This window comes from Pelobates fuscus, chromosome 1, assembly GCF_036172605.1.
Source record: "Pelobates fuscus isolate aPelFus1 chromosome 1, aPelFus1.pri, whole genome shotgun sequence".
Classification (NCBI taxonomy): domain Eukaryota; kingdom Metazoa; phylum Chordata; class Amphibia; order Anura; family Pelobatidae; genus Pelobates; species Pelobates fuscus.
The window spans coordinates 422,746,252-422,767,355 of NC_086317.1; the positions used below are offsets into that span (position 1 = coordinate 422,746,252).

The 21,104-nt window shown below is 41.3% G+C and overlaps 1 protein-coding gene across 3 annotated transcripts in view; it reads right to left on the reverse strand.

Moving 5' to 3' along the window:
- FNDC3A (fibronectin type III domain containing 3A) overlaps positions 1-21,104 on the reverse strand; it is a 237,681-nt gene that overhangs the window by 29,502 nt on the left and 187,075 nt on the right. For all 3 annotated transcript variants that reach the window (XM_063428709.1, XM_063428716.1, XM_063428722.1), the window contains 2 exons: positions 9,554-9,613; positions 7,933-8,071 (listed from right to left, as the gene is read on the reverse strand). In XM_063428709.1, coding sequence (XP_063284779.1) covers positions 7,933-8,071; positions 9,554-9,613 — 199 coding nt within the window. The remainder of the gene's footprint in view (positions 1-7,932; positions 8,072-9,553; positions 9,614-21,104) is intronic.

Genomic DNA, 21,104 nt, shown 5'->3' on the forward strand with positions numbered 1-21,104 from the left:
GAAAAAAGTGGTCAGTCAGAAACTCCACATACTTTGCAGAGGTCATCTTTACACCTTTGGGGACCCCAAAGGGGCCGACCAGCTCTCTTCCCATGATTCCGGCCCAAAACATGACTCCACCACCACCTTGCTGACGTTGCAGCCTTGTTGGAACAGGGTGGCCGTCCACCAACCATCCACTACTCCATCCATCTGGGACCATCCAGGGTTGCACGGCACTCATCAGTGAACAGGACAGTTTTAAAATTAGTCTTCATGTATTTTTCTGCCCAGTGCAGCAGTTTCTGCTTGTGAGCATTGGTTAGTGGTGGCCGAATAGAAGGTTTATGCACAGTTGCAAGACTCTGGAGGACACTACACCTTGATGTCCGTGGGACTCCAGAGGCACCAGCAGCTTCAAATATCTGTTTGCCGCTCTGTAATGGTATTTTAGCAGCTGCTCTCTTGATTCGATGCATGGATCTGGCATAAATCTTCCTCAATGTGCCTTTATCTGCACAAGCCTGTCTGTGCTCTATCAGCCACAAATCTCTTAATAGTGCGATGATCACGCTTAAGTTTTCGTGAAATATCTAATGTTTTCATACCTCGTCCAAGGCATTGAACTATTTCACTCATTTCGGCAGCTGAGAGATCCTTTTTCTTCCCCATATTGCATGAAAATGGTGTACACCCTGCAATAATTTGGAGCAGGGTGTAGAGAAGCATTGCAGAAGGAGCATGAGTGGCAATCACTTGCTCTGTCAATTTAATGCTTCATAAGTGGCACTGAACCTTATGCTTCCCGCATTCACCATCAAAGTGTGTGATGATGCTGAATGTGAAGATCTTTTAAAAAAAATATACGGGTACACTGTTGATCTCCAATTAGCTGGTCTGGTGTTCGGTGTCGTTCGGTATAGTTTTTTAATAATAATAAAAAAAAAAATAATAATATAAAAAAATATATAAAAAATAATAATAATAAAAAAAATTAATATAACAAAAAAAAAATTGTACAATTATAATAATTACAAAAATAATAATAAAAATGCCCACCCCCCACCAAGGCTCTGCATCACACTCTGCATCACACACACACACACACTGCATTCATTATATACACACACACTGTAAATAAATATTCAATTAACAATTTTTTTTAGGATCTAATTTTATTTAGAAATTTACCAGTAGCTGCTGCATATCCCACCCTAGTCTTATACTCGAGTCAATAATTTTTCCCAGTTTTTTGGGGTAAAATTAGGGGCCTCGGCTTATATTTGGGTCGACTTATACTCGAGTATATACGGTATTTATATTTAAAATAAAAAAAATGATGTATGACAAAAAATATAACATTTGAAATTAATGAACTATAACAATAGTAAAAAAAAAATGATAAAAAATACAATATAATCATATATATATTTATTTAGTGGAGCAAAATGATTAACCAGTGTGTTGGTGGATTTTTTCACTATTGGTTGTGTATTTTATGTTAACATGCTTTATACGATTTTATCTCCTGCTCTGTAAATTGAATTCTAATCACACGCAGGACGCTCCTGCAGTGTCTAGGAGGCTACTAACCGAGCAGGAGATAAGAAATTCTAGATTAAACAGACTGTGCAATAAAGAATATCTAGGTTCTCTTACAGGAAGAGTTTAAGAAGGCTGTACAAGTCACATGCAGGGTGGTGTGACTTTGTATAGACTAAGTGATTTAACTCCTAAGTGACAAAGAATTGAGCAGTGAGATTGCAGGGGCATGATCTTTACACCAAAACTGCGTCATTAAGTTAAAAAGGACACTATAGTCACCAGAACAACTACAGCTTATTGAATTTGTTCTGGTGAGTAGAATCATTCCCTTCAGGCTTTTAGCTGTAAACACTGTCTTTTCAGAGAAAATGCAGTGTTTACATTACAGGCTAGTGATAACTTCACTGGCCACTCCTCAGATAGCTGTCAGAGATCCTTCCTGGGTCATGGCTGCCTAAAATGCATTCAAACATTCAGTATCTCCTCCCTCTGCATGCAGACACTGAACTTTCCTCATAGAGCTTCATTGATTCAATTAATCTCTATGAGGAGATGCTGATTGGCCAGGGCTGTGTTTTAATTGTGCTTGCTCTGCCCCTGATCTGCCTCCTTGTCAGTCTCAGCCAATCCTACGTGGAAGCATTGTGATTGTATCATGCCACCACTTCTGATGATGTCAGAGGAAGTTCACAGGCAGAGGAAGCAGCTTCAGACTCGAATACAAGTAAGATGTTACTATATTTAGGGAGGCAAAGGGGGCTAGATAGTGGTTTTAACACTATAGGGCCAGGAATACATGTTTGTGTTCCTGGCCCTATAGTGCTCCTTTAAAGTTGTTTCTGTGCCTATAGTATGCATTTACATTGTGGTGGCTTTGGTGCCAATATAATTAAATTAATTACCCCTTGAAAATTAGGGGCAAATATGATTTACAATAACAACATGCATATAAGAACAATTCAAATTATGTTTCTTCGTATCCTTGTTGTATATATATACTGTATGTTTGAAACTCAGCCCTGTCTTATGCAGTATGTTGCTCTGTATGTGGAAACGCTCTGTGTGTCATTGCATATGGCTGATAATGACTTAATCACCAGGAGAAATTAAATCTGATTTCTGACAATTGCAAACACATTCAATACTTTCACATTAATTTCAGTTGAGTCACCTAATGGCAACGTCATTTTGTTTTAGTTAAAATGAACAGTCATAGCTCTGTGTCTTATAGATTTCCATAAAGTTATATAGTAGGTCTGGTTTGGCTCTGATAAACCCATGTTGTGAACATGCCTTCTACTAAATGAAATAAGAACAATCAGATTGTGGTAACATGCTGCATGCAGTTGTGGCGTGTTGGCTGCTAGCTGTCAAAAGACAGACACTACTACAATATAGACTGGTGTTTTATGGTTGCTAATCGTACAACCGATATGTTCTCAACAGCAGGAGGGGAAAAAAAAGCATGCAGTCATTTTACCAATAAATGTAAAATAAATAACCATATCTAAGCAGATGGCGTACAAAGGCCAACTGTATGCATGTCACTCCCTGCATTTCTAAATTAGCAGGATCCTCATATAACCTATTCACAAGTCACATGTATGAATTTAGCTTATTAATTCATTTCCACAAAGTAGCACTATTCGGTATCCTGAAAGCTGCACAGAGCTCCTGTTATCGGCTCACTTACATTCTTCCAATTTCAGGTTGCAGCACTTTGAAATGTGAACATACATTAGCTCCTTCTGAATTATCCACCTGGCAAGACTGTTTATATGACAAATTTATGAGAGCACCGAGAACAGGCAAGAAATTAGTTGCCCGCATAGATCTCAAATAAGCTTTAATTCACTGGTGCCATTACAGAAAGAACCTGTACAAATTACAACTATTTATATAGCGCCAACATATTCTGCAGCACTGTACAATCGCTAAACAAGGGAAACATTTCAATGTAACAAGACATGATTGACATACTGGAAAAGTAGGTGAAGAGGCCTCTGCCCAAACGAGTTTACAATCTAAAGGGATGAGAGAGAAATACACAAAGGGAATCGATTTGAATGTACCTGAAGGAAGGGGGAGAGTTTTTGGGAGAAGGGAGCAGAGTAAACCAGAGATGGAGAATGAGGGTGAAAAAATTGATGATGAATTAAGGAGAGAGCAGGTAGGCTTCTCGAAAGATGTGTGTTTTTGGGATGTTAGAAGGATTGCAGAGATTGCGAGAGCCTTTCATATAATTAATACTTTTCCATTTTTTTTGTTATTTACTTTTTTTTTGTTATTGGCATCGAACACTACCAGTCTGAAGGGTGACCTTACATAGGCTTGGATAGGTTAGACAGACTGCAGTGTGTTTCCACTTAAATGCAGGCTTCTTATAGATGACATGCTTTAAGAATTAGTACCAACGTTTACTCCTGCTGATTAACCAACTGTTGATGCACTTTATCAATGTGATAAAGATTACTTTTACAAAAACTGTTCTCACATTTAGGAGATTATCTTCACACCTACAATGTGGGTGATTAGCACTTAACACACAACACAATAGTGACTAATGGCTAATTGCTAAGAGTAATGTAAAAATAGGTAGATACTGAAAATGTAATGCTTCATTACACATTTCAAATGTTAAAGGAAATAAATGCATGTTTACATTAGTCTGACTTAATTCCTTCCTTGGATCATGTCATCATTGATATAAGCAGCTGCTGAAATAATTGTGACCACTCATTCATAATAACAACAGAGACAAAAAAATAGACATGAAAAGACATCAAATATCATGTACACCATGGGTCGTCAACCTGGTCCCTACCGCCCACTAGTGGGCGTTTCAGGATTCCAGGTGGGTGGTAGGGATTTCCAGGTTGATCGGGCAGGCGGGTGCGAGCCTGCGGTACCCGTGCGACTGGGTACCGCCGTGACCATTTGCGGCTCCGGCCCGCGCGGTAAACCGCCGGGGCCGCCTTCCAAAGTGTCCATCGGGTTGCCCATGCTGTCAGGGCCACCCGATGGATGCGGATTGCAAGGGGGCCCGGTCAGCACTGGGCGCTTTAACAGCGGACCGGGCCCCCTGTGATGACATCAGAGCTGGGAGGAAGTGATTCCCCGGTCACTCCTCCCAGCTAAAACGGAGAGCCGCGCGGGAGGAAGTCAGAGTGGGAACTCTGACTCCCATCCACCTGAGCCACCACTGGACCCCAGGGCAAGTCACCCTCCTGCACCTTAAAGGTAGGAAACAGGAGGGTGACTTAAATATAATGTGTGTGTTTGTGTGTGTGTGTGTGTGTCTGTATGTGTCTTTGTATGTATGTCTTGTGTGTGTGTGTGTGTATGTGTGTCTGTGTATATATATATATATGTGTGTGTGTCTGTCTGTATGTATGTGTGTCTTGTCTTTGTATGTATGTCATTGTATGTGTGTCTTGTATGTCTGCATGTGTGTCTATGTATGTCTTATGTGTCTGTGTGTGTCTGTTTGTATGTGTGCCTGTATGTATGTGTCTTGTGTGTGTGTGTGTATGTGTGCCTGTCTGTGTCTTTGTGTGTGTATGTATGTGTGTCTTGTGTGTCTGTAGGTGTGTAGGTGTGTATGTGTGCCTGTCTGTGTCTTTGTGTGTGTATGTATGTGTGTCTTGTGTGTCTGTAGGTGTGTAGGTGTGTATATGTGCCTGTCTGTGTCTGTATGTGTGTCTTGTGTGTGTGTGTCTTGTATGTCTGTGTGTGTCGTATGTGTGTCTGTATGTGTCTTGTGTGTGTGTGTATGTGTCTGTATATATGTGTGTGCCTGTCTGTATATATGTGTGTGTGTCTGTCTGTATATATGTGTGTGTGTGTGTCTGTCTGTATATATGTGTGTGTGTCTTGTCTTTGTATGTGTGTCTTGTATGTCTGCATGTGTGTGTGTCTATGCCTGTTTGTATGTGTTCCTGTCTGTTTGTATGTATGTGTCTTGTGTGTGTGTGTGTGTATGTGTGCCTGTCTGTGTCTTTGTGTGTGTATGTATGTGTGTCTTGTGTGTGTGTGTGTATGTGTCTGTCTGTATATATGTGTGTGTGTGTGTGTCTGTATATATGTGTATGTGTGTCTTGTCTTTGTATGTGTGTCTTGTGTGTGTCTATGTATGTCTTATGTGTGTGTCTGCATGTGTGTGTGCATGTCTGTTTGTGTCTGTTTGTATGTGTGCCTGTCTGTTTGTATGTATGTGTCTTGTGTGTGTGCCTGTCTGTGTCTTTGTGTGTGTATCCCGTGTGTCTGTATGTGTGTGTGTGTCGTATGTGTGTCGTGTGTGTCGTGTGTGTGTGTATGTGTGTCTGTATGTGTGCCTGTCTGTTATAGTGGACTATAGTAAGTGGGCTACCTAGCTCAGCCTTCCTACTGGGCATTGCTATAAGGACGGTTAAAAAATAGAAAAAAGCGGAAAAAAAGGTGGGGAGGGGAATTGAGGAGGGAGAGGAGATGAGCTGACGCACAAATGAGAAATCATATTATGCGCAAACAGAGAAGTCGTCTGAATATCACTGAAAGAGACCTTCGTTTGTTCCTTACGAAAATCGAACCAGATATCAAATATTTAGTCTCGCAGCATCAACCTCAAGGATCTCATTAATCACTAGTAAAGGTAATTTCAATTTACTTTATTGTTTTCTCATTAAACTTTATAAAGTTAAAAACCTTATAAACCTGCATTAAGTAGAAATAAAAAGATAAATGTACGTACATTTTTTTTAAAACACCCTCCTTTCTTAAAAATATTCCGCATTTGCGCGAAAACTGGTGGGCGGTAAGGACATTTTTTCAACCAAAAAGATGCATTAGTGGGCGGTAGGTAGAAAAAGGTTGACTACCACTGATGTACACGATGGCTTTGAAGATACCAGGAGAGGCAAAGTACCCTGGTAAATTCAAAGAAGATGGCAATATAGCAGTACAATATATCGTACTACAAACTATTCGCTATTTTCAAAAATGTTCTTCTATATAAACAGACACCTATAATCTAGGTTCCTACAAATATTTCTAATATACTTAAAGGATCACTATAGTGAAGTTTGTTTTCCTGATACTATAGCATCCTTAGGACCCCCTACCCCCTCAGGGCCCCTCTCCCGTGGCGCTAAAGGGGTTAAAACCCCTTCAGTTACTTACAGTAATCCAGCGCCGGGCTCCCTCGGCGCTGGTGACCTCTCCTCCCACTCCAACGTCAGCTCCCGAGTGGAGCGGAATGCGCATGCGTGGCAAGAGCCGCGCACACTCAAACAGTTCATAGGAAAGCATTTCTCAATGCTTTCCTATGGACGTTCTCTAGCACCTGTCAGGAAGACAGCCACTAGACGCTGGATTAACCCTGCTATGTAAACATTGAGGTTTCTCTGAAACTGCTATGTTTACATCTAAAGGGTTAAAACCTGGGTGACTATAGTGTCCCTTTAAATGGTTTATCTTCTTAAAAATCTGTGTTTTAAGAAGACACTGATTTCGGTTAGTGTAACATTTCCTATTCTGCCCCATCAAACTGAAAATAAATAAAACTTGGCTTGTGTCAAGCACTCATGTCATTAGGTGACGGTTGTAGGGGGAGCACGAGCTGAGGGAGGGATATGGGCAGCACACAAAGGGTTGCCCATTTATGCTCTCGCCAGTATGCTGTGCGTGCTGATGACAGACATCCAATATGCAAAGAAGGACACCCAAACAGTTTTGCAAGAGGTGGAGTTACACCAGCAGCACAGGGATTAACTTCATAGCAAACCGCTGCACATACAGAACTCCAAGCATGACCGATTCAAATCACTGAAGTGGTGATGTTGCTTAAAGGGACTCTCCAGGCGAGTCTTTTACTCACCTCGTTCCAGCGCCGGGAGCCACGTGAAGCCGCGCCCCCTATTTCGTCAAAATGACGAAATAGGCGGGCGCGAGCAGGGAGGAAGCGTCATTGCTCCATTGTGCGCATGCGCGGCTTTGCCGCACATGCGCACGGTGTGCGCGGCCGCGAGCTGAGCTGACTGGCTGCTCAGCTCGCGGTCTTTGCCTGCCCCCCCCTCCTCTGCTGACAGGCTAGAGAGAGAAGGCACGCACACAGTGCCTTCTCTCTCCTGCACACGTCAGACGTATTTTAGGGCCTTTTTAGGGCCCCGCATGATAGGAAGTCCCTCTGGTGGCCGTCTGAGTGACGGCCACTGGAGGTATTCCTGTCAATCAATGTAAACATTATTTTCTCTGAAAATACAGTGTTTACATTAGATTGCCTGCAGGGATATATAGATCTCACCTGAACAAATACACTAAGCTGTAATTGTTCAGGTGACTATAGTGTCCCTTTAATGTAAAACTGTAGGATAATTTTTTTTAAAAATAATTTCTTGAGAATCACTCAGGAAAAGATTCCACTAAACTCACCTTCCACGTCAAAGTAAGAGAATTTTTGGTCCGATTTGTTATTCGTGGAGGGTTTGGCGTTTCCGGTTCACAGCTTAGGGTGGTGAAGCTAACAGCTTCTGAAGGGTCTCCTTTTACACAATTTGTTTCAGCTTTAACTCTAAAAAGTAACATGAAATAAACACAATATTAAGAATCTGCTGTAACATTTACTACTAAAGCATCAGAGCAACACACATCACTCCCATGCTTTCGTTAACCCCTTAATGACACAACTTCTGGAATAAAAGGGAATCATGACGGAATACATCTGTCATCTGTCCTTAAGGGGTTAAGAGATGCATTGTAGCAGAAAACACGGGTACACAGGAAGACGCTAAAAACAAATAATCGTGCTCCCTGCTTATTTTTTGATTTATCATTGTTAAATTTTCATCATTGTCTCATTTAATTTCTACTCTCCAAGGAAACAGGGTTTTATTGATTTTGTGGCTTGTTATATGTGAAAAAGTAATAAATGAAAAAAACTATTAAACAAACAACTGGGGTATAGTGGGGATAGACACAGTGGCAGCAGATACAGAACAGGGGTAGCACTCTCTACTCTTTGGGGTCCCAAAGTGTCCCGATCGAGACAAAGAGAAGCAAACACAACAGAGGAACGACACAGAGAAAAGAGTAGGAGATAAACCAGCACTTTATTCCACTCAGTAGTGAACTCAGTACCGCTCCTTTGTATGTTAAATAGGATATTTGGCATCTTAACTCACTAAAAGCCACAAAGCTCATCTGGCCCACTGATAGCTAATGTCATCAGCTGACAGGAAGCCCCTTGCAGAGGAAATCTGCACAGCTAGATACCATTTAAAGTAGTGAAGATATAATCTGGCTGTTCTTTAAGTATATTAGAAAATATAGAATTTACCCATATTCTACTTTAAGTGGTGGTTTGCATGGAAAAGTGATCTGCACATTATTAATTTGCCACCCCATTCCGCTTGCTCCTGAAAAAGCTGAGAGCAAGTGGGACACTTGGGAGTTCACAAATATTGGCTGTGCAGGGAATTGGCTGTGTCTATGGAGGTTCCCCATAGACCTCAATGCTATACTCTTGTGCAGGTGTGAGTACAGCACTGATGTCAGCGCTTAAGGGACAGGTTCAGGAAAGTAAACTCACCTCCTCCACCCCCCCCCCCCCCCCGAGCCACAGACCACCAGCGGCGATGTCACTATCAGCAGGGGACTTTGCAAATTCGGCAAAGTCCCCAAACGGTGAAAGTGCTGCTTAATTGATGGCACTATAACAAGAAAATGATATGCATGGCATGTATGGTGAGATATCTGGGAGCAGTGGCTAGCACAAGTATTAGTTACTTTCTGCTCAAACTGCAGCTCCCGCAAGCAAAGATATCCTTGCTACTTTTGGCACAACTGTTTGAATGTCCTAACTCTTTATGCATTTCACATTATTCTATTTATACTCTAAACTTACTTGGGCCAATATCAGACTATGTCCCACGGATATCACAGCATGACTATGATGCTTCTGTGTATCTGAGAGAGTAATGTGCTACAGAACCATATAATATGAACAACATAAAATGATCTTCTGTTTCTCACATCAACACCAGCAGTGACTTACCTGGCATGATAATCTGTAGCAGGCTTGAGGTCATCCACCGTAATGCTGGTCTCTTCTCCCCTAAGAAAAAAAAATAACCATTGTGTAAAGTTTTGATTACCCAACATAAATATGTGAAAACCTTTTATATTCATGAAACCCAATGCATAGGATTCATGTTTGATTTAACTCAGACTCTTGTTTTGACAAGGAAAGATGCTTAGGAGAGCTGAATGACCACAAGTGGGAGGTCTTTTCTGCTCTTCCTGGTCAGTCATTGCCTCAACACGTCTAGGCATTATAGAAACATAGAATGTGACGGCAGATAAGAACCATTCGGCCCATCTAGTCTGCCCAATTTTCTAAACACTTAAATCATTAGTCCCTGGCCTTATCTTATAGCTAGGATAGCCTTATGCCTATCCCACGCATGCTTAAACTCCTTTACTGTGTTAACCTCTACCACTTCAGCTGGAAGGCTATTCCATGCATCCACTACCCTCTCAGTAAAGTAATACTTCCTGGAATTATTTTTAAACCTTTGTCCCTCTATTTTTGAGACTATGTCCGCTTATTGTGGTAGTTTTTCTTCTTTTAAATATAGTCTCCTCCTTTACTGTGTTGATTCCCTTTATGTATTTAAATGTTTCTATCATATCCCCCCTGTCTCGTCTTTCCTCCATGCTATACATGTTAAGATCCTTTAACCTTTCCTGGTAAGTTTTATCCTGCAATCCATGAACCAGTTTAGTAGCTCTTCTCTGAACTCTCTCTAAGGTATCAATATCCTTCTGAAGATACGGTCTCCAGTACTGTGTACAATACTCCAAGTGAGGTCTCACCAGTGTTCTGTACAATGGCATGAGCACTTCCCTCTTTCTACTGCTAATACCTCTCCCTATACAACCAAGCATTCTGCTAGCATTTCCTGCTGCTCTATTACATTATCTGCCTACCTTTAAGTCATCAGAAATAATCACCCCTAAATCCCTTTCCTCAGATGTTGAGGTTAGGACTCTATCAAATATTCTGTACTCTGCCCTTGGGTTTTTACGTCCAAGATGCATTATCTTGCACTTATCCACATTATATGTCAGTTGCCACAACTCTGACCATTTTTCTAGTTTACCTAAATCATTTTCCATTTGGCTTATCCCTCCTGGAACATCAACCCTGTTACATATCTTAGTATCATCCGCAAAAAGACACACCTTACCATCAAGACCTTCTGCAATATCACTAATAAAAATATTAAAGACAATGAGTCCAAGTACAGATCCCTGAGGTACCCCACTGGTGACAAGCCCAAGCTTCGAATATACTCCATTGACTACAACCCTCTGTTGCCTGTCACTCAGCCACTGCCTTACCCATTCAACAATATTGGAATCCAAACTTAAATATTGCAGTTTATTGATAAGCCTTCTATGTGCAACAGTGTCAAAAGCCTTACAGATATCTAGGTAAGCAATACTGCACCACCCTGATCTATTATTTTAGCTGCCCAATCCAAAAAATCAATAAGATTAGTTTGGCATGATCTCCCTGAAGTAAATCCATGTTGTCTGATCTTGAAATCCATGTTGTCTGATCTTGAAATCCATGTGTTTTTAGATGTTCAACAATCCTATCCTTTAACATGGTTTCCATCACTTTCCCCACTACTGAAGTAAGGCTTACTGACCTATAGTTGCCCGACTCCTCCCTATTACCTTTCTTGTGAATGGGCACAACATTCGCCAACTTCCAATCTTGTGGACTACTCCTGGCATTGACACACAGCTGGGAGAAAAACCTATAACTATACATTTGCTAGCAAAACTAATAGTACAGTGTATAGACAGAATTTTATGCTCAATCTAATAAGCATGGGTTGTTTGGAGTAAAACAGGTCCCCTTTAAAATATAGCTGCTTACAAATACCAGCAATGACTATGCTCTTATTGTCGCAAATTGTCATGTACTGAAGACATACAGCCATACACACACACCATCTATCATGCACTTTAACAGCTAGATTTTCGCAATGCAAGTGTGAAGGTAAAAATTGGAAAGTAAATTATGTAACTGCGCCATCTACTGTTCAGTTAGAAAACCAACTACGGTACCAAAACACATTCAGAGGAAGAAATCTGCATTCTTCTTCTTCTTATTATTATTATTGGCATTTCTATAGCGAAACTGAATAAATTAGACAATTCCGAATAGGGAATAACCCACAAATATAGTATAGAAAGGAAAAAGTGGGACTAGAAAAAGTCCCTAAATAGAGCGTAATACAAAGCAAAAGAGGTCCCTACCTTTAATAATCCTAAAGGGAAACAAATGGGAATAGGACAGGTAATCAAGAGGTAGGAGTATACCAGCAAAAAGAGTACAAAAAATCTTGGATGCCCCCTACGGTTTAGAAAGGCTGACAATGTACTAACTGAAGGTAGAGACTCCCCTTAACCAAATCACTTATAGAAGGATCTAAAGTAGTAGAAATGGCTTGAGGCTAGTTGACAGAGGTACAGAGGTACAGAGAGGAGAAAACTAAAGAGTCCCAGAAATAAACCTTGACAGGAATCCTGTATAGAGAAAGCTGTCCCTAGGTACCTCGGCACTGTGAGGAAGCCACTAGTGCCTACTATGACCGAGATCCCTACCTGTCCTAATAGTTTAGAAATAAATTAAATTAAATCCATTAGTGCTACCAAAAAGTGCTAATAAATAAAGAAACTAGCTCGACGCGCGTTTCAGCACGCCGTCGTCAGGAGCAATGAACTGTTGGAGTTCCCTATAACGGTTTAAATACCTTTGTATGTGATCAATTGGTAAACGTTGCCGGCTGTGTAGGAAACGTGGTCCGCCGTGCATGCTTGTTGCTCATTGGTCTAGCACCTCTCCGGTACCTCCTCTTACTAGCTGCGTCATCTGATGTGGTCCCAGTGCGAGCGGAGAGGTGTGGTGCCAAGATTCATTAGTGCCCACGTGTTGTTTGGTCCGTCTGTCATCTCACGAACACGCCCTATTGCCGGTCGCGTCATATGACGCAGTACCTGACATGGGCAGTGGGACGTACTATTAGACGTGGGCGAAACCCGTATACGGACAAATGGGGAATAATTAAACCCTAAAATGTTGCGGTCAGGGCTTACAGGAATTATAATGCATAGTTATATGAGCTGACCAATGTATACAATAGGTTAAATGATACTGCAAGTATCACAATAATGTGGAATGACTGATAAATACTATGATGCAAAATGCATCCGTCAAATTGAGCACCAGAGGTTTAGTTGTTATGTGTTCTATAATTAATCTATTGAAAATGGAACAATGGATAGTATTACATGTCAGATTCCATATGAACCTCTATTTTAGAAGATATAATCATACATGAAGAGACAAAGTGACTTAGTGAGAATATATACAAAGATATATTGTGATGTGTATATTTACAATGACAAGTTTGTGTCCATTCTATTTTTTATTTTTATTTTTCTTTATTTTTGTACTCGACAGAAAAGGCAAGGCCAACAGTGTCATGGGGCTTGCGCAGAAGCCAGACTCAAGAAAAATCAAATTTGTAAATATAAGTAACAACATCAATTGCAATTATACATCAGCTTTCGGCTTTTTAAATAACCCGCCCCTAATCTAGGATCTCGGGCTATCATTTTTCAGTCATGCCCGTCTAGTAGTGTAAATGCATCTTAACCGTGCTGCTTATGCAGGAGTCAGCTCGATGTGTGTGGTCATTATATATTCGAACGTACACATGGTCTGGCATAATGGCATTCCCTTTTACTACCCGGTCCCGGGTCACTCATGGGTCGTCCCTCTATCGAGGAAAATTTTTAACTTTTATATAAGCCCAATATCAGGATTGCCAGAGCTCGGTGACACCCAAGTAGGGTAGCCAAATGGCTCCGCTGTACCTTCCAACCCGTCAATCAGGCTAGAGAGAAGAAGGAAAAGGACGAGAAATAGGAAAAAAGAAACAGATAAAAAGGAGAGAGAGAGGAGGGAGGGAGTGGGGGGGAGAGTTCCCCTCAGATGAGTGGAAAAGAGAGGAGGACGAATCTACTTCTGGCAAATAAGAATGAGTTTGTGTCCATTCTAAAGGACTGGTGGGGATCACCATCATTTAATTACATCCAAGATGAGAGGAGGATAGAGATAAACAGGGTGGTTAGAGGAAGGCTGAGAAGGAAAGCCCTTATTCAGACCTGTGGGGGAGAGGGTTTTGAGTTTATAGATCCAATAGAATTCACGTTGTCTCAGTTTCATGTCCCAGTCTCCCTTCCTTAGAGTTTGTGGAATATGTTCTATCCCTATGAATTTTAATTTATTGGCAGAGTTCTGATGATGGATTTTCAGGTGGCGTGAAATTGGGGTTTCCAGGGGTCTTCTGACTGAATTAACGTGTTCTCTAATCCTTAGTTTAAAGGGTCTGAACGTTTTCCCCACGTATTTCATGCCACATGAGCAGGTAAGTAAATAGATGACACCCTCTGTCCTGCAGTTAAAAAATTAGCGTACGGGAAAAATTTCCTTGTTATTGCCATCTGTGAAATTCTTAGACTTTAGGTCAATGAATTCACATGCACTGCAGTGTCCACACCTGTATGTCCCCTTCGGTAGGCAGTTTTTACCTCTTCTTTTTAGGGGAGCAAGATGGCTCTGTACCTAGGTATCACGTAGATTTTTTCCCCTCCGTGCCGTCACAGAGGGAAACGTGGTAACTACCTGTTTGATTTGTGGGTCAGAGGTCAAAATTGGCCAGTATCGCTTCAGGGTACCCATCATGAAGTCCCAACCTGCGTCATATGTGGCAATACAGCGGATCAATTTTTGGTCTTGTCCTTGTATCTTGTTGCCAATCAAGAGGGACTCACGTTCGGTGCTAATTGCTCGGGTGTAGGCTCTGCGTAAGACCCTATTGGGATAGCCCTTGTCCTTAAAGGCACGCCTGAGTTCCCATGCTTTGATTTTAAAATCATCTACGGAAGAGCAATTGCGTCTTAATCTTAGGTATTGCCCTATTGGTATGCCAGCTTTTAGAGGGCGAGGGTGATGACTATGCCAATTCAAAAGGCTATTCGTGGCCGTTTGTTTTTTGAAGAGGGTTGTTGCAATACCTCCTTCAGAAATAGTTATGGTTATGTCCAGAAAATTGAGTTGTTTACCGCCCATCTCGCTGGTAAATTTTTTAGATTAAGGTCATTCATATTTAGAAGATTTACAAAAGTTTCAAAGTCTTGTGCATTGCCAGTCCAAATAATTAGCACGTCATCTATATATCGTTTCCAACAGAAGACCATTGCCATGAAGTGACTCAAGTGGGGAGCAGAACTAAGATAGTTTTCCCAGGTGCCCAGATAGAGATTTGCATAGGAAGGGGCACAAGATGTACCCATCGCATTCCCCCTGATTTGTTGGTAAACAATACCACTAAAAAGAAAAATATTTTGGGGGCGTGTCCTGGACGCGGACCGGAGCAGTCGCATGTAGCTGGAGCTCCGTGCCGCGACGGCTAAATAGTAGACATAACCACGGAAAAAAGCCGATTAACACTACCGAAAAACGCTGTAAGTCGTCAGCATGTCCCAGACAAAGGGCAAGAGGACCGGAGAGAGGGGAGAAAAGAGCAATTTCTTTGCCTCGAGGACAGGACAGGGGAAGGCCTCAATTCAGACAGAGCATGTCCAAGATGGCGCCGGCGGGGAACTCGAAACGGAGCCCCTGCATGGCGAAAACGAACAAGACAGCCCACTAACCCACAAAACTCTGAAAAGGCTTCTGGAAGAGATGTCTGACAAAATAGTGGGGAAGGTGGACAGAGCCATCAAAGACCTAAGCAAGGAGATACAGGAGATAGGCCAGCGCACTTCGCGCACAGAGGATCAGCTCTCAGAAATGGCGGAGGCCCACAACTCCCTGGCTGACACTGTAGAGGGCCTGGTCGCAAGATTGGACGCCCAGGACCTCAAAATTGCGGATATTGAAGATAGGGCACGCCGCAATAATTTGAGGATAAGAGGAGTGACGGAAGCGATTAAAACGGAAGACCTCACCGCCCACATCACGGGCTTGCTAAGAGAATTGGCCCCAGATCTACCACAAGACCTGTTCCTGTTGGATAGGATTCACAGAACCGCCAAGCCAAAATTCCTACCGGCTGACACACCAAGAGACATCCTGCTACGCATGCACTATTACCACGCCAAAGAGGCGATACTCAATGCCAGCAGAAAACGGAAGGAATTACCTACGGCGTATAAGGGGACCACCATCTATGCGGACATATCTTCATATACCTTAAGGAGAAGACGAGATTTTCGAGACATAACCACGATGCTCAGGGACAATCACCTCCCATATAGATGGGGCTATCCCACCAAACTTCTGGTGATGAGAGAAGGGAAAACCACTGTCATGGGCTCCCCGGAGGACGGCCTAAGAATTTTGCGGGAATGGAACTTGGATACCATATCATCGGAGGAAGAAGAGAGGAATAAGACCAGGGCCCCGCAGGAATGGAAGAGGGCGAAAAAGAAATAAGAGACAGAGACTTTGCTTGTGGAGGAGGTCTGGCGCCTTAACGCACGAGATGGCCAACTAAGGGGCAGGGTAAAGTACTGTATTGTAATCCGCACATGATGTAACTCATAGACTCTTGAGTGAGTGAGGAGATTGATTAGGGCCTCTAATTTACAAACATGTACGTTAAAAAGTTCTCAGAGAGTCCAAGGGCCCAGAGAGTTTAGGCCTTTATTTCCCACCCTGACCAGCCGGTTGTAGTGTGCCAACACAACTCATCCACATGGCCGAGATGCACAGCTAGAAACGCATCCACAGGCGCCCCATCCCAGACAGGGACTTACTATAGCGGTAGATAAAGCTACATTGAAACAATAGATGAAAGAAAAAAAAAATAGGGAAAAAAAAATAAAAAAATATATAAAATAGGAAAAAAAAAAATGAAAAAAAAATGGAAAAAAAAAAATGAAAGAATAAAAAATAAACGCAAAACAAAGAGGACTGATTAATATTAGTTTCATGTCTAAGGCTTTGGACAAACGATGGATTTCTCCATTGTATAAAACTAATATAGCCGTAGAGGAAGACAGCTCCCTTAGGAAGTGAGGCCAGAAGCCTCTACCCCCAAGGCACGAACATGCAGTGCCACGCCGATCTAACGGCAACACCACTTGATAGGAATGTTTATGTATATATTGTTGTTTATGTTACTGTATCGTTGTATGTTGTATTATACCAGGTTTTCACCCCACATGGTGGGCTAAGTATTACTATAATGACATCAGGGTTAGTGGATAGTAATGAGTGGGGCATAAAACTAACTAGCACTTACAGTACTGAGAATATAGAGTTTTTAGACTTAGCTATATATATTGAGAATATGGAGATCAAAACCAAATTTTTTTTTAAAAAAGTTGATGCCAATAATTACGTACTATATAATAGTGGGCACTATACCCCATGGCTAAACAATATCCCTAAGGGCCAGTTTAGACGTATAAGAAGGAATTGCACTGATACAGAGATTTTTAAGCAACAGGCACATGTTTTAAAAAGGCGGTTTTTGGATAAAAATTACCCTGAACAATTGGTTTCTGATGCTTATGAAGATACGGTTCAACTTACACAGAATGAACTCATTGAAAGAAAAGAATTCCTGAATATTGAAAATAAAAATTTTAACAATGTACCACTAGTGTTTGATTTTAACGTAGCACATAAAAATATAAGAAAAATAGTTAAACATTGGTATCTATTAAAAGAGGATCCCGATTTAGTTAAAATTTTACCTTCAAAACCCTTTATAACTTTTAGGGGTGCACCGAATTTTAACCTTATTCTAACACATAAAAATCCAGAAAGAAATATACAGAAACACTTTATGAATGATAGAAAAGGTTTTTATTCCTGTGGTCAATGCACAGGATGTGAATACAGTAAGAATAGGACCATCAAAGGTATAAACAAGTTCAAAAGTAGACATAACCATAATGAATTTGATATTAAAGATTTTATTACCTGTTTTACAAAGAATGTAATTTATTTGCTAATTTGCCCATGTGGACTACAATACGTGGGCCGTACTATACGACCACTCCACAAAAGAATAGGAGAGCATGTAAATAATATCTTGAGGGGAGTTAGTCATCATAGTGTCTCGGCCCATTTTAGAGCAAAGCATAACATGGATCCGAAGGGTTTGATCTTTTTAGGAATTCAAGTAGTAAAGAAACCATGCAGAGGTGGAGATTTTATTTCAAAAGTTGGAAGAGAAGAAATGATGTGGGTACACAAACTAAAAACGTTAGAACCCAGGGGCCTTAATATAGAATTTGACCTTTTTAATTTTTTATAATTCCATATCCAAATTCTGGCAAATTTTTAAATCTCTTTTAAATAATTTCAATAACTTTTTTAATAATAACTACTTATATTTATACACATAATAGTTCAAGCATTAAGAATATTGCACTTTTTGCATGTTGCATGCTGCATATCTCACTTTAAGAAATGTAATTTAGCACTTTAAATGTGATTCAGAATATGGTATTATATAATAGATTAATTTTATTCCTTTCTTCCCCTTTTTAAGTAGGTACTGTGGAAATAGATAGTATAACATAGAGTGTATATATATATATATTGTTTTTATTATTCATAAGGTATATATGTGTAAAATAATTTTTTAGCCATTTAGTGAATAATCCCCTTGCTCTATTGAGTATGTACGATAAAGTTTGACTATTAATAATGCTAATGAGTTGGTCAGAGTAACCAACCAAAGGACAGCATTTTCGGACTGTTTTGGGCAAACACGCCCTGTGTAAAAGCTTTAAAAGAGACTGTGATGGATTAGTGGGCAGATCTGATGAAGCCGAGCACGTCGGCGAAACGAGTCATCACGCCCTGACGTCATTACGTCCAACGGCCGTAAGCCCCGCCTCCCGGAACAAGTGTGAGAGATAGCAGCCCTGAGAGCCTGGAAAGGACCCACGGAATTGTTTGGGACTATATCACACCGGTGAGGAGAAGGACATACAGCCAGACAACTACTTTTAATGATTGGAGTGTCTAATAAAGGATTTTAACTACCATCACAGCCTCAAGCCTCTATATACCGAGATGCCTATACAGTTCAGAGCAGACTAAATTGCTCTACTCTTGTGAGTGTTTTGATTTATAATTTCAATATTTTAAATTTTATGCATATTGCCCTATGAGTTTTTTTCTGTTTTCTTTGAGCATATCACTGAATTATCAACAGAAGCAACTTTTAAAAGTGAGTTTATTTTTTCAATTAGCACTTATGTGTTCTGACACTAATGCACTTTTAAGATATCACATATGTATGTGATATTCATATCACTTAAATTGATTTATAGAATTTAAGCACAGTGCACGTTATATAACCTTTGAAAAGTCATTATTGTTAATTAATATTTGTGTGAATTATTCACTAATATTGGTCTTAAAGGCACAGCGCACTTTATTTTTGGTTCTTAGTGGGTAACCCGACTCCAACACTCACAGGGGTACTGAAGGGACCTGCAAACTGCCAGACCACTGTTACTCAATGCTCCGAAACCTCAGAAGGACAAATACAGTACACACACAGGGCTACACTGCTAGGCTTGATCAAGCTGGGAAGAGCAGGTACCCTTCTAACCGTAGACCAACACGTGAGATATAAAGCACACCACACTCACAAACCACCGTGAAGCTATGCACACTTAACGTCCGAGGCCTCAATGCACTAGTTAAGCGCCATTTACTTAACAAGGAAGTTAGAACCCTAGGAGCGGACATACTATGCCTCCAAGAAACGCACTTCAGACACAACGACCACCCACATATATTACCCGTAGAATACCCTCACCAATACCATGCCACGTCTCCCACGAAGACTAGAGGAGCTTCCATCCTAATACACAAAGCAGTCTCATTCACGCTACACACAGCAGTCGTAGACCCGAACGGTAGATATGTCATAGTCCAGGGGCTGGTCAACGAAATACTATACACCATTGTAAATATATATTCCCCAAATACAAACCAGAGGAATTTCTTGCACAAGATCCTAACCAAAATAAAACAAACCCAGGCGGGAATCACAGTGCTAGGGGGAGATTTTAACCACATATTTGACCCACAACTTGACACCACTCTTCCACCACACCGAAAACACCACCGCCCATTAAAGAGACAATGCAGGGCTATTGCGAAACTCCTACACAGCCATAATTTTTATGATGCGTGGAGAGTATTGCACCCGACAGAAAGAGCATACACCCACTTCTCGGCAGTGCATAACTCTTACTCCAAAATAGACGGATTCCTACTCTCAGGAGCTGCGCTAGACCAACTCCTACACAGTGACATACAGCAGATCACATGGTCCGACCACGCACCAGTGACTACAGAACTGAAAAATAACTGACTTTAAGCATCGCAGCCCATGGAAAATTAACAACTCATTGCTGAGAGATAGAGAATTTGCCAAATCCCTAGAGGGGGACCTAAAAACATACTTTCACCAAAACGACACAAAAGACACCACAGACGCTACATTGTGGCTAGCACACAAAGCTATAGCGCGAGGCCTGCTAATTCGCAGGGCATCCTACATAAAACGATCTCGCCAAACTCAGCTACGGGCATGGCAGAGGGAACTGTATGAGTTGAATAGCCTAAACCAACAGACCCCAACGGCTGAAACGAAAGCTAACATACAACAAATCACACAGCTCATACACAAACAAGCGATAGATACACTGAATTACCACATGCAGAAGCTCAAGATATCACATTACACACAAGGCAATAAGGCAAGCAAATTACTGGCTCAACGACTAAAAAAGAGACAGGCATCTCAGAAAATATCATATCTCACAGACATATCAGGAACAAAAATCTCCACGCCCAAGGGAATAAGTGAGGTGTTTGCAACATATTATTCCTCACTATACAACATCCAGAACGATACAAAAATAACTCACCCAACTAAAGTAAGCATAGGAAACTATCTAGACGGGGTACAACTACCCAAGCTTACACCACAACAACAGGTAACTCTGACGGGACCGATAGAGGCCCAAGAGATTATGGACATGATCAAGACCCTCCCGTCGGGGAAATCCCCGGGACCAGACGGGTTTGACAACCAATATTATAAACAGTTCACCACAATTCTAGCACCCTACCTAGCCAGAATGTTCACAGAAGCAGCCCAAAAAGGCGAACTCCCCAGAGACGTACTGTCTGCCCATATTGTCACGTTCCCTAAACCCAACAAGCCTCCCACAACTCCGCAAAATTTCCGTCCCATCTCCCTCCTCAACACTGACGCGAAGCTCTTCGCTAAACTATTCGCAAATAGGCTGGGAAACATTCTACCACACGTCATACACAATGACCAGGTGGGATTCATCAAAGGGAGACAGGGAGCAGAAAACACCAGAAAGGTCATAAACATCCTTTACCATCTGAAAACTCAGCAGAGAGGGGGACTGATGGTCTCCCTCGACGCAGAAAAAGCTTTTGACCG